The sequence below is a fragment of the Telmatherina bonti genome, assembly GCF_933228915.1.
Source record: "Telmatherina bonti genome assembly, chromosome: 24".
Lineage (NCBI taxonomy): Eukaryota > Metazoa > Chordata > Actinopteri > Atheriniformes > Telmatherinidae > Telmatherina > Telmatherina bonti.
In genome coordinates this window covers 12,006,276-12,017,925 of record NC_136633.1, presented here as the reverse complement: position 1 = coordinate 12,017,925, position 11,650 = coordinate 12,006,276, and the positions used below count along the sequence as shown (strand labels likewise).

The 11,650-nt window shown below is 41.1% G+C and overlaps 1 protein-coding gene across 1 annotated transcript; it reads right to left on the bottom strand.

Moving 5' to 3' along the window:
* Nucleotides 1–89: 89 nt before the first annotated feature.
* Nucleotides 90–10,812, bottom strand: eed (embryonic ectoderm development). The gene is made up of 12 exons (XM_079263812.1): nt 10,648–10,812; nt 9,687–9,839; nt 9,518–9,610; nt 8,905–8,970; nt 8,538–8,663; nt 6,562–6,643; nt 5,940–6,031; nt 4,037–4,170; nt 3,850–3,955; nt 3,538–3,696; nt 2,357–2,430; nt 90–516 (listed from the first exon to the last, which is right to left on the bottom strand). The coding sequence occupies exons 1-12, from the start codon at nt 10,765–10,767 to the stop codon at nt 390–392; spliced, it is 1,332 nt and encodes a 443-aa protein (XP_079119938.1). The 5' UTR covers nt 10,768–10,812; the 3' UTR covers nt 90–389.
* Between the last annotated feature and the right edge of the window lie 838 nt (nt 10,813–11,650).

The following is an 11,650-nucleotide window of genomic DNA, read 5'->3' as shown; positions in this document are numbered from 1 at the left end:
TCAATGCTATATTTTATTTTCTTTAAAAATTGACTCATGAGCACATATTTACAAAAACTTGGATTAAACCCATGAAAGGCCCACCGAAATGTCGAAAAACAGGCAGAGAAATGATGGAACAGGCGAGAATGTGTCTGAAGAACGAGCATTAAAGCAAGAAAAACTATAAAACGTGTCAAATGGGGAAAAAAAAAACTGTTTAGTCTGAGCAGTTTACCGTCAGCGATGGATATAAAATCTGCCATTTTATTCAGAATAAAACACTTTCTTGAAAAGAAAAAGATTTCAGAGCACACAAAAACAAATTGGCATTTTTCTTGCAGTGTGTCTGTAAACTGGTGGGACGTTGTGGAAATGGGGGGGGGGTGGACTGTGATGGGAACCACGGTTCAGCGCTGGCGATCCCAGCGCCAGATGGAGGCGTCGTCACACACGGCTATCAGGATGCTGCTGTCGCGGCTGAAGCTGGTCTGCCGGATGGCCGACGTACACTTGGGAAGCGTCAGCGTGGTGCACCTGAGGGGCAGCGGAGAGATGGTAACTTAACACAGCGGCAGCATGACCTGGCTCCACACATGCAACCATGACAACATTTCCTCAGATACAGCTAAGAAGGAAGTGAAAAAGCTGCAGCTTGGATGTAAAAAGTTAAGTTGGCAATGTGTGAAAATGTCAGTAATCAGATGTGTGAAATCCCTGAATAAATCCAACCGAGTGTCCAGCTGCATCGGACACTGAAGCGATCCCCAGCTGGAGCTTTACGTTTTCACCCTCTGTAGAGTTTGCAGAATCATAAAATCCCACTTTCCCACAATGCATTTCTTCAAAACTACCAGCTAACCTTCGTTAGAAGCTGCTTTGCTTGTGTGTGTCTTGCATCACAATATGAACGGTGCAGTTTGCATTAGTGCATGCTTTTACAAAAGAGCTGCACAACATTAGCATGGACATGTAGGGCTGCTGCTCGATTATGGCAAAAATTAAATTGAGATCTTGATTATTTAACATGATTATCCTTTTATCTTTAACAACATGAATATAGTTAACATTAAACCGTGGCTTTTAAACGAAGCTTTAGGATTCCACAAATCTTAGAAAACAAATAAATAACATGAAGCTTTGTCTTGACAAAGTGCAAATACTGATTTAAACTGAATAAATAAATATAAGTAAGGATTAAACAACGCTGTTCTCGGCTCGGCGCACGCTTCAGAGTTGTTTAATCCGGTCATGCCATGGTCCCACACAGTAAACATTCATTTATTCATTCATTCATTATCCTAACCGCTCAGTGAAGGGTCGCAGGCACAGTAAACGTTTTAGAACAAATTTGTATTTATTTTTTTTACATTTGCCAAATATACTAAATTATACGAACTATTTTACGTTGGCCTGGATGTACGTTTTATGCCAAACAACCGCTGTCAGGCTGCAGCGCGTTTCTCTCATCCACCTGTTAAAAGACGGCTGATCTGAACCAGCAGGTTAACGCGTTGCTATGGTAACGCCCTGTGACAGAGGGATATTACAGTGATTTAACTCGCCGAACTATGTATAGGAAAATAATGCAGCCAGTTCTTACTGACAATGGTATAAACTATGTTTAGGTGAACTTCCACAACCTACTGCAGTTATTCTACATGGACCTGCAGCCGGAGCCGACTGAGACTGGCCGCCTGGGAGTGCTTTAGGACGGGAGAGGCTCCCGCTGCTCCTTCCTTACAGTAACTGCAGAACAATATGTGCCTTCAAGTCAGTCGCCAAAACACCAGAAAAGTCTCTAATAACTCCAGTAAAAGCTGCTAGATTTGTCGCTTTTAACAAAAAAAGTCGCCAAGTTGGCAACAGTGTCTGAATGAAAGCAAAGCGGCTGTGGGAGGAGTTTACAGCACAGCGCTGCAACGCCAGAGACGCCTGATTAGCAGCTGAAGACAGCAGGAGAGGAAACTGCTAAGAGAAAAATAATCGCACCCTTTTATTTTTATGATCGTTGAAAACCCAGATCGAGATTAAAACTGAGATTAAAATCCGATTAATCGGCCAGCTCTATGAACATATAATCATTTTACACTCCTGACGACTAAAATTCAGCAAATACTGCAGTAAAACAGTAAAAGGACGACAACAAGAGCCTAGAACTAGATGTAAAGTATCATTACTCCTGTTTATAAAAGAAAATTTACACTCCACAAGCTCACAACCCACAAGGTCAGTAAAACATTGATGCTAACGCCTGTTTTCCACCAATCAAAGCCGTATGAAGTGTCTCATATTTTCCACCCTGTGATGCAAACGTCCTGGACGTCAGCGTGATTTAAAGCCACATTTCTTCTGCGATGACAAATCTGTCACTTACTTGGCTTTGTGTGGGTCCTCCACCTCAAGGTCCCATACGTAAAGCTTCCCCACCTGGTTTCCCAACGCCAGCATCTGTCAAAGCAGCACGACGGAGGACAGAGCATCAGCGACAGAGCTGCGCCCGCTTTGAGGTTTGGGAACGTTGTGTAAAATGGAAATGAAACCAGAAGGATTTCCAAATCGCATTAAGACACATTTTATTCCCAGTGGAACATAAATAACATGTCAGATGATGAAAATATCTGATGGCAGCAACACGTCTGTAAAAAGCAGTTCCAGGATGATGTTTAGCATTGTTAGCGTCTCTTTTAACATCTGTAAACATCTGGGAAGTGAGGAGACGAGTTACTGGAGTTTTAGGACAGGAATGTCGTCCCGTTCTGGTCTGATTCAGGATTCTAGCTGCTCTACAGTCCTGGATCTTGTTGGACGTTACAGATGTTTTGTACTGGTGAAAGAACTGGACTGCAGGCAGACCAGTTCTCCTCTGATGGATGCAGGATGTGGTTCAGCATCGTCTTGCTGAAATCTGCAAAGTCTTCCCTGAAAGAGACGTTGTCTGGACAGGATCAGATGAGGATTTCAGCGTGAACTGATTTCTGGAAGAGTTCCCGGTTCCATGCAGGCATTTCCAGGAGAGAATCGTGTCTGTGATTAATACCGCGCTGGAGACCACAAACATCTGGTTTTGGGCTTCAGCCTTGTCCCCTGCATACAGAGACTCCCCCAGATTCTCTGAATCTGAACTGACAAACATTTTAGACGGACGGATCTTTAGTAGCAGCATTTATCTGAAAAATGCTGGTGAATCTCTCCAGTTTAACATCTGTCAGACTCTGGATATTTCCTTTTCTACCCAGTTATGTCATTGATCTGCTGCCAGTTAACCTGATTGGTTGTTAAGAGCTCCTCCAGTTGTTTTTATTTCTACCAGTTACCCTTCCAGCCGTTTGTTGCTCCTGTTCCAACTTTTTACACACACGTTGCTGCCATCAGAATCAAAATGAGCTCATATCGTCTCAGTTTCATCATCTGAGAAGTTGTTTACGTTCTGCTGGGAATGAAATATGAGATCTGCAAATCGCTGCATTATGTTTATATGTATATATTTTACACGACTATTCTGGAATAAGGGATGGGAAAGATGTTGGCATGAAAATGAAAACTAAGGTTCCAGACCTTCTGCCAGAAGTCCATGGAGAAGCGCATGTACCAGATGTCACACTGGCTGTAATCAAAGCGTCCCAGAATCGTCACGTTGGACTCGTTCGGCTTAATGTGGTCGATGTCGTCCTCCATCTTCCCTGGTTTCCAGCAGACGATGGCGTTTTCACAAGACTACGGTAACAAAAAGCGCATGTATGCTTATAATAACAGTTCTCACTTAAGATTTTTAAACAATTATGTCCTTTTAATTTACAGAAATCGGGTTTAAATTGAATCTAAATGACAGGAATGAGTAAAAAAAACTGAAGGATTTCAGGGTCTTGCCTTGGAGAGAATGAGATCCCCGAGCCACCGCACACAGTCCACGTAGTTTCTGTGGATGTCTCGCGTCGAGAAGTCGGGGAAGTGAATTTTCTGAGACACGAAAGGCCTGAAGAGAAAATTTCCTTCATGAATAAATGAAGCTATTCTGGTTTTATTCCACACTGACAGTAAAACAGGAGGAACTCACCGGTTTGTCTTTGAGGGGTTGTACTCGTACGAGCCGCGAATGGCTTTCTGCAACCTCTCTGAGTTGATCCTCCAGAGTTTGAGCGAGTGGTCCATCCCACATGACATGATCTTCTCTCCCAGCAGATCAAAGTCCTGCAGAAATAAACAGATCGTGTTCTCACACGTTTCTGTTTCATCACCAAACTTTAAAAGGACTCCAGGAAAACTGCAGGAAGCTTGTCTGTGTTTCCTTTACATATGCAGCTTTAGGAAACTCGTCGTTTCCTCACATCTAAACAGTGCAGAAGATGGAAACTTCCAATGAACTCACAAAGAGCCTGAAAATGCTGGTTTCCAAACCCCGAATACAGATTTACAAGCTGAGAAAGATGACATCAAGCAGCAGAAGACAAACGTAGAGACGAAGCCCAAATTAAAACATGTGATAATTAAAACGCTGCAAATGGAGATCAGCAGCAGCTAAATGAGCGATGATGTGCAGAGAAACGTGCCTCTCTGCACCTCCTTCCTGAGAAAACCCGTCCACATAAAACATGTCGGATTTAAAAAAAAAAAGGAACGAGAAGCGTGAGAAGCAAGAATGTAAAAGCCGTTCAGACTGGTTAATACAAACACTAAACCAATCACACGGCAGCAACTCGGCTCGTTTGGTTGTCATGGTGAAGACGATCTGATGAGGTTGAACGGTTGTTGGTCTGAGTGTTTACTGGGATTTTCACACACAACCATCTCCATGGTTACAGAGAAGGTCTGAAGAAGAGGAAATATCCTCCTTTGGTTGCCGTTGGTTTCTTTAATAAACTTTTGTTAAATGTTGATTGTTGGCGGTCGTCTCTCTTGTATGTTATGGTTCCTAATTTTGAGCCTTATTATAGTTATGGGTAGTCTAGCCATCCATTACTTATGTAGCAATGGGGGTGTTACCTGATGCACTGAGAAGTACCTCGCTCTATTTCTCTAATATATTAATGTATAAATATATGCCAATATTGCCGTCTCTTAACTTATTTCTCCTTTTTTCCGCAGGTCTTCCTGAATAAGTGCAGTTGTACATGTTGATCTGTCTTTCCTGTCCTCTCCACCCCAACCAGTCGAGGCAGATGGCTGCCCTCCCTGAGCCGGGTTCTGCCGGAGGTTTTCTTCCTGTTAAAGGGGAGTTTTTTCCTTCCCACTGTCGCCGCGTGCAGCTCAGGATGGAGGATTGGATCCAAGTCATGACTCGATGCAATCAGTTGGTTTCTGTTATAGGATATGTATGAATTGGCTTGAAATGATGTGTACGTAAAGTGTCCTGTGACAACATTGTTGTGAAGTGCCGCGATACAAATAAAGCTGAATTTAATTGAATTTAGTTTAGGGACCGTAACAGAAAGTAGGACTGAAGAAAGTTCTGGAGGAAAAAGGCATCTAACTTCTTTCTTGCAAGGTTTACGTGATAAAGTCGCCAGTAAGTTTGACGCTCTGTTACAAACATTTATATAAAAGACTGAAATAAACGGAATATCCCGTTCTAGTTAGAGGTGTATGACACCTCATACAGAACGCCGGAGCCTTTATTCCTGTTTTTCCTCATCATGCATGTCCTGTATTTCATGCTGCAGATGGAATAAAAAGTGTGTGAGATGCTTTTTCTCTATAATGAATAAATCATCTTTTCAGGCAATCAAAACTCAATAAAGTTACAATGATTTTTCCTGTGTCGTCATCTGCTCAGTAGTGACACCTGCTGTTCAGGATGAGGACTGCAGCGGAGAGTTTACGTCGGTTTGCCGCTGGAATAACCAACGACTCGGCTTAATCAGCCTTTAACTCTTCTCTGACGTAGCTAGGATGCTCCTCTCCCATCGACTGGAGGAAAAGGTGTCTTGTTAGTAATCACAGGGATGTAATCAAACACTTACAGCACTCAGGACTTCATCTCGGTGACCCTCCACGCCTCCGAATATCGCCACTAATGTGTCTGTCTTTATGTTCCACAGTCGCAGAGCGTGATCTGAGGAAACAACAATAAAACAGGACCAATTAAACGTTCTATCTAAAGCAAGATTACTCATTCAATTAAACATTTCATCAGCAGGAAGATGACAATTTTTTTTTTATTCATTCATTTCATTCAATAGATCAAAACATATTTTAAAATCTGAACATATTTTCAAGTTTAAAGTTGACTGAAATAAGGAGCAGCAGAAGTAAAGTCTGATAATATCTGCCTTCTTTTCACCCAAACATCACTGCAGTAAATAAAGAGACCAAAAGCAAAACAAATTATACAAAAATGAAAATAAATCTACAGAACTTAATCAGGTACACAGCATCCCACCAACTAAATCTTTTTTTTTTTTTTTGGTTGGTTTTTAAGCAATTCCAGTTATACAACTCATTTTTAATCATATCTCATTTTCATATTATTCATAATATCTGCTTAATAAAACGTCTTTAATTATCCTTTTAAACAGAATTTTTGATGTTAATTCTTTCACTTCGGACTCTTCTGCGACTCAACGGGCGTTTTGAGGCGTTTACCTTTGCTGACGGACAGGAGGAGGTTCGGATCCCTCGGGTGAAACTTCAGCTCGTTGATGGCGTTCCCGTGACCGACGTAATGCTGCAAACAGACACAAACGGGAAGATTTCTTACGCCGTTTCTTCATGTAAACAAATCAATGCGCCCACGTGCGCACGGAGAATCTGATCATCTGACAGAAGGATCCTCTGTCACCAGTGGTTCCCAAACGTTTTCTGTAGGCCCTCCTTTTCATCAACGACAATAATGTCGCGCCCCCCCCACCCGTCACATGGACCACAGAAACAAACTAAGAAAAGTCTCTTTAGTTTTAGTGGCCGTATTGTAGGTATTTATAATTAAAACCACGTCAGTACTATCATCCATTCTTCTGCGACCAGGAATCTCTGCAAACGACTTGAGGTGAGTGAAGTTCACTATGAGACGATGCTGCTTTACTAAAACAAAACTTTATTTCTAAAGTAACCTTCAGGCTTTTCTTTGTGTTCAGGATGAAAAGTCCCAAAGTGCTGTTGGAACTTGTTTGGCTTCATACTTCATTTTATTAGATGATAATATTTTGGTACACACAAAAGAATGCATTCTCATTATAACCCACCACTGATTATTATTATTACTGGTCAAGCAGGGACAGATCTGCTCCATCATAGTTTGTTCTGTTTTCTTTTACTACTTAAAGTCTGTCTTGTTGATTTATCATTATTTCCTATGAGAATTTTTACAAATTTATCCGTTATCAGATTAAAACTAATCCTGATGTCTTTGCGTGACGTCTCGGGGCCTCGAGAACAAGAAAATAGTTCTGGCTTCCCGTGGGGTCAAGCTGCACGATTCTTTTTTTTTTTTTTTTTTTTTTTTGCTGAGAACTGAGATCATGATTTTTTTCCAGTAGAAATATTCATTGCCCGTATTATCACGTATTATCGACACATCAACTTTGCAACAGCTGACACTGAACATAAAAACAATAAGTGTCTCTTTTGTCTTCTCTTACACACAACCTTTGAATAATTTTAATAGTAACACTTTTGAACAATATTATTTCTGTGCATACAGAGATGAGAGGTAGGGATGTCTCTTAACATACAAACAACTGGAGTGTCGGACATGAAGCTAGAAATTTCACACAGTAGTCATGTGGTTAAATTTGATATTCTGACACTTAACAAAGGAGGACAAAAGTGATTTATGCAATGTGGGTCTAAAGGGATTCAAAATCTACTTTTTTAAAGTGATAGCCTATTTCAATGGTAACATTAAAAAAAAACCCGCAGAGAAGAGTTTATTCATAGTACTAAACATATTTATTAAACATATTTTGTTTCTCCCACATTATTCCTCTCTCCTCCAGCATCCATTACATTACAGCATGTGGACAGATTAAACTGGACATTAACAATCTGAATGGACCAAACAGAGACAACAGAAATGATGCTAGTTTACATCCCACTCTGTCAGCAGTGGATTTGTACGTGCACTATTCATTGTGACTGTGCACGTGTCCTCTCTGCTCCTCTGACCGGCTGAGCGCTTTATGACGGGGAGATGTTCCCGCCGCTCCTTCCTTACAGTCACTGCTAAACAATATGCACCTTCAAGTCAGTCACCAAAACAGCAGAAAAGTCTCCAATAACTCCAGTAAAAGTCGCCAGATTTGTCGCTCGTCGCTTTTAACAACAAAAAAAAAAAAAGTCGCCAGATTTAGCGAGAAAGTTGCCACGTTTTTTCCTACCAGCCGGCATCTGCGTCGTGCGGTTTAAGGATCCGTGTTGTCATTTGTTGAGGGAAAAAGAGGGAGCGCTTGTTTTGATGCCGGTGATGTCCCAGTTCGAAATGCGCGACATTCATGGTCTTTTTTTTTTTTTTTTTAAATCATTGTCATTTGAAAATGAGATCGCATACGAGTATGAATTGAGATCGCGATTCTTTAACGATGAATTGTGCAGCCCTACCGTGGAGGATGTAGCCGGTTTACCTTGATGCACTGCATCGTGATGTGGTTGATGACCCTGATGATGCCGCGGGACCCGGCTACAGCCAGCAGGGGATGACTTGTGCTGGTGTCGTAGGTCCAAGCGCACGTATAGAAGTTCTCATCTGCCTTCGGGAAATCATTAAGGAAACTAGCAGGTCCATACTTTCTGCAACCATCTGCTAGACACGACTTCCAGCTTCGCTCCAGAGCTGACGAGTGATCCACTAAGCTGCAAAGATTCACTTAAAATATCAACTCATATCAGAGCTTTAAAAGACAGAAAAGCCGCCGTTAACTTGTATATCTGTGAAGAGACGTGGAATAAAAAGTAGGAAGATGGTTTCGATGCAATCAGGCGGAAGGATACGTCTGCATCAACGTAGGACTGCAAGAGTCGGATCTCTCCCTGAGAGTGACACTCGTACAGAGTTACCTGGTGAAGCAAAGACAGAACTGGTTAAAAGACAAACAGAAGCTGATTTTAGGCAAATCTAGAAGCTCCATGTTGGAGGAGGAAGAGGAGGAGGAAGAAAAAGTGCAGTTTCCCAGAGGAGTAATAGTCATGCATGATGCAACACCAGTTTAAAACCAACCCTGGTGTATTTCTTCCATGTTTTATGACTATGGTGTCTATAATGACTCATAATGATGATGATGATGATGATGATGATAGAGTGATAGCGACATCTGGTAGAGCATTTTCTTTAATATAAAAAATTAAATTAATTTTACATAAATTTGTAGTTTAATCATTGTCAAAACAATTAATTTACTCATTGATCTTTTTTTTTATTATGACTTCTCTCAAGCCTTCATGTTCATAATAATCTGCCTGTCAGATATTCCTGCACTCTGTACAATCATGTAATTTTCCTTCAACGGACATAAAGTACCATAAACTAATGACATCGTACCGTCCATAACTAATTATAGACTGTGTTGGCAACTTTAGGACAGACAAGAAGATGCTGGGACATTACCCTGTTGCTCCCGACTGTTGCAAACACCAGTGGGTCTCCCTCCTTGCTGTGCCAGTTAAACTGGACTCCAAACAGCGGCTGACCGTGGTCCTCCTAAAAACACGTGGAGATGCTGCTGGTGATCATCACGCTCGTCGTAAAATGTGTTCAGGGTTGGTGGTGAACTCACCCGCAGGCTGTTGACACATTTAAAAGAATATCGGCACTTCTTGGACTTCCACTTGCCCTTTCCCCAGCTCTTCCTGCCCGGAGCGTTGGCCGTGTTGGTGGGTGTGTCCGGGCGCTCTGCATTGGTCCCACTCTCAACACTGACGGCGTCATCCTGCAAATATAAGCATGTTTCCATGTATTATTTTCACATAAAATTGGACAACCTTGGTGATAATTGTTTGAGTTCTTTGATGTATTTTGGAGTCTGATTGTTAAAGACAATGTAGAACTTGGCAGGATGTTAACAGATAATACCATCTTAAACTAAATGCATCTAGTTACTGTGAACAAGACCATCTCCATGGGTTTATATGTGGGAAAATGTGATTTAAATCTTTTTATAATGGTCGTTTCTGGTGGTTGAAGCTAACATAATGCTTCTCTACATGGATCCTTGACATTTTCTACAAAACTGTTATTTTCTTCTGTTAAGTTTTATTTGTTTACATCGTTTAATTCTACTTAAAAGTGACAAATAACACTAGAAAAACACAAAGATGGCTCTGATATGGGTTCATGTTGGAAACAACAGGTTATTATCAATAAGCCATCGTGAAAACACCTTTAAAGTGTAGTTAAATTTAGGATTAAACTTGCAATTTGACAGGTTATTCTTCTTCACATTGTTTACATTTAGACCAAGCAGCAGCAACGCGCTGGTTAATGTGCTGCTTTTTCTACAGCTAGTCCTGCACGTGAACATTACAGCTCGCGGAGCTAAAATAGCAGAAACATCTGTGTTTACAAGACGGCTTAGATAGCAAACTGGTTTAGAGTCAATACCACTGCAGCTGCAGGTGTGTTAGGCGAGCCGGTTTGGGTGGACAATGATGCTAAGATTTCATCTAGCAGCCCGGCTACTTTAGCACGGAGCTAACCCGCCAAAACACCGAGTTGTGATCGTATAAACACGCGCTTACGTTCTCGTCTCCTGATAAATCGGGATTACTGTTCTCGTCACTGCTCAGTTTTTGTTTTTTCGCTGGTATTTCTTTTCCCGCTTGAGAAGGGGACTCTGATATATTCTTAGTTTCTCTCATTTTGGCCTGCCGTCACCGCATCCTCTCCTCTGACCATCCACGCTTTGCCCGCTTGAAAATGTCGTGCGCGTCTACTCTGTATCTTACGGCTGAGAAGCTCACTGGCCATGGTGCGTTCACGTCCACTTTATAAATGTACGGTGATATGGCAACAAATGTGAAAATTCAAGATGTTAAAAATCACATTTAACCAGAAATTCAACCAGAAAGCTTTCATCCTCCTGTTCTCTCCCACACCCAGAGAGGTTCTTTTGAAGCTTTGGGAATTTCTCTAAATACTACGGACAGAAATAAGAAAGGTTTTCTGACCGGATTATCGAAGAATAAATGTGGCAAATACTGACTTTGAAACGCAACAGAATTGTAAAAACGTCTTTTTTCTATCGTTTTTTTATCTCTTACGTTAATAGGTCAGTTTTGGTCTATGTCTTGAAACAAATATCTATCCTCCAATGTTTTTATTTCTGCATTACCTTCGTAAAATACTAATGTGTTCAGTGAGCGGCGTTCCTACAGTTTAATTTTGAAAAGGCCAAACCGGAAGTTTATGCTGTGGTGTTGGTGGGAAATTGACGGTGCTGGCGGATAAAGAAGCGCTAATTCCACGGCACCTGTTTGTGTTCTTGTTTTGTACATAGTAAAAGTTTAGGTGCACAGACCTTCGGTTCCACCTTGTTATGCTTTTTTTCCCCCACGAGAATAGTTATTTTATTGCTTTTGGTGTGGGCTTTTCTATACCCTTATATATACTGTTTATGCAATAAACCCATCGGTTTAATCGAAAAAAAACTGGTAAAAATGAACCTCAAGAGGATTATATGAGTAAATAAAATGTTGTTTTGTTTCAGATAGAGTGTGTTATAACACTTTAAAAAATAAATTA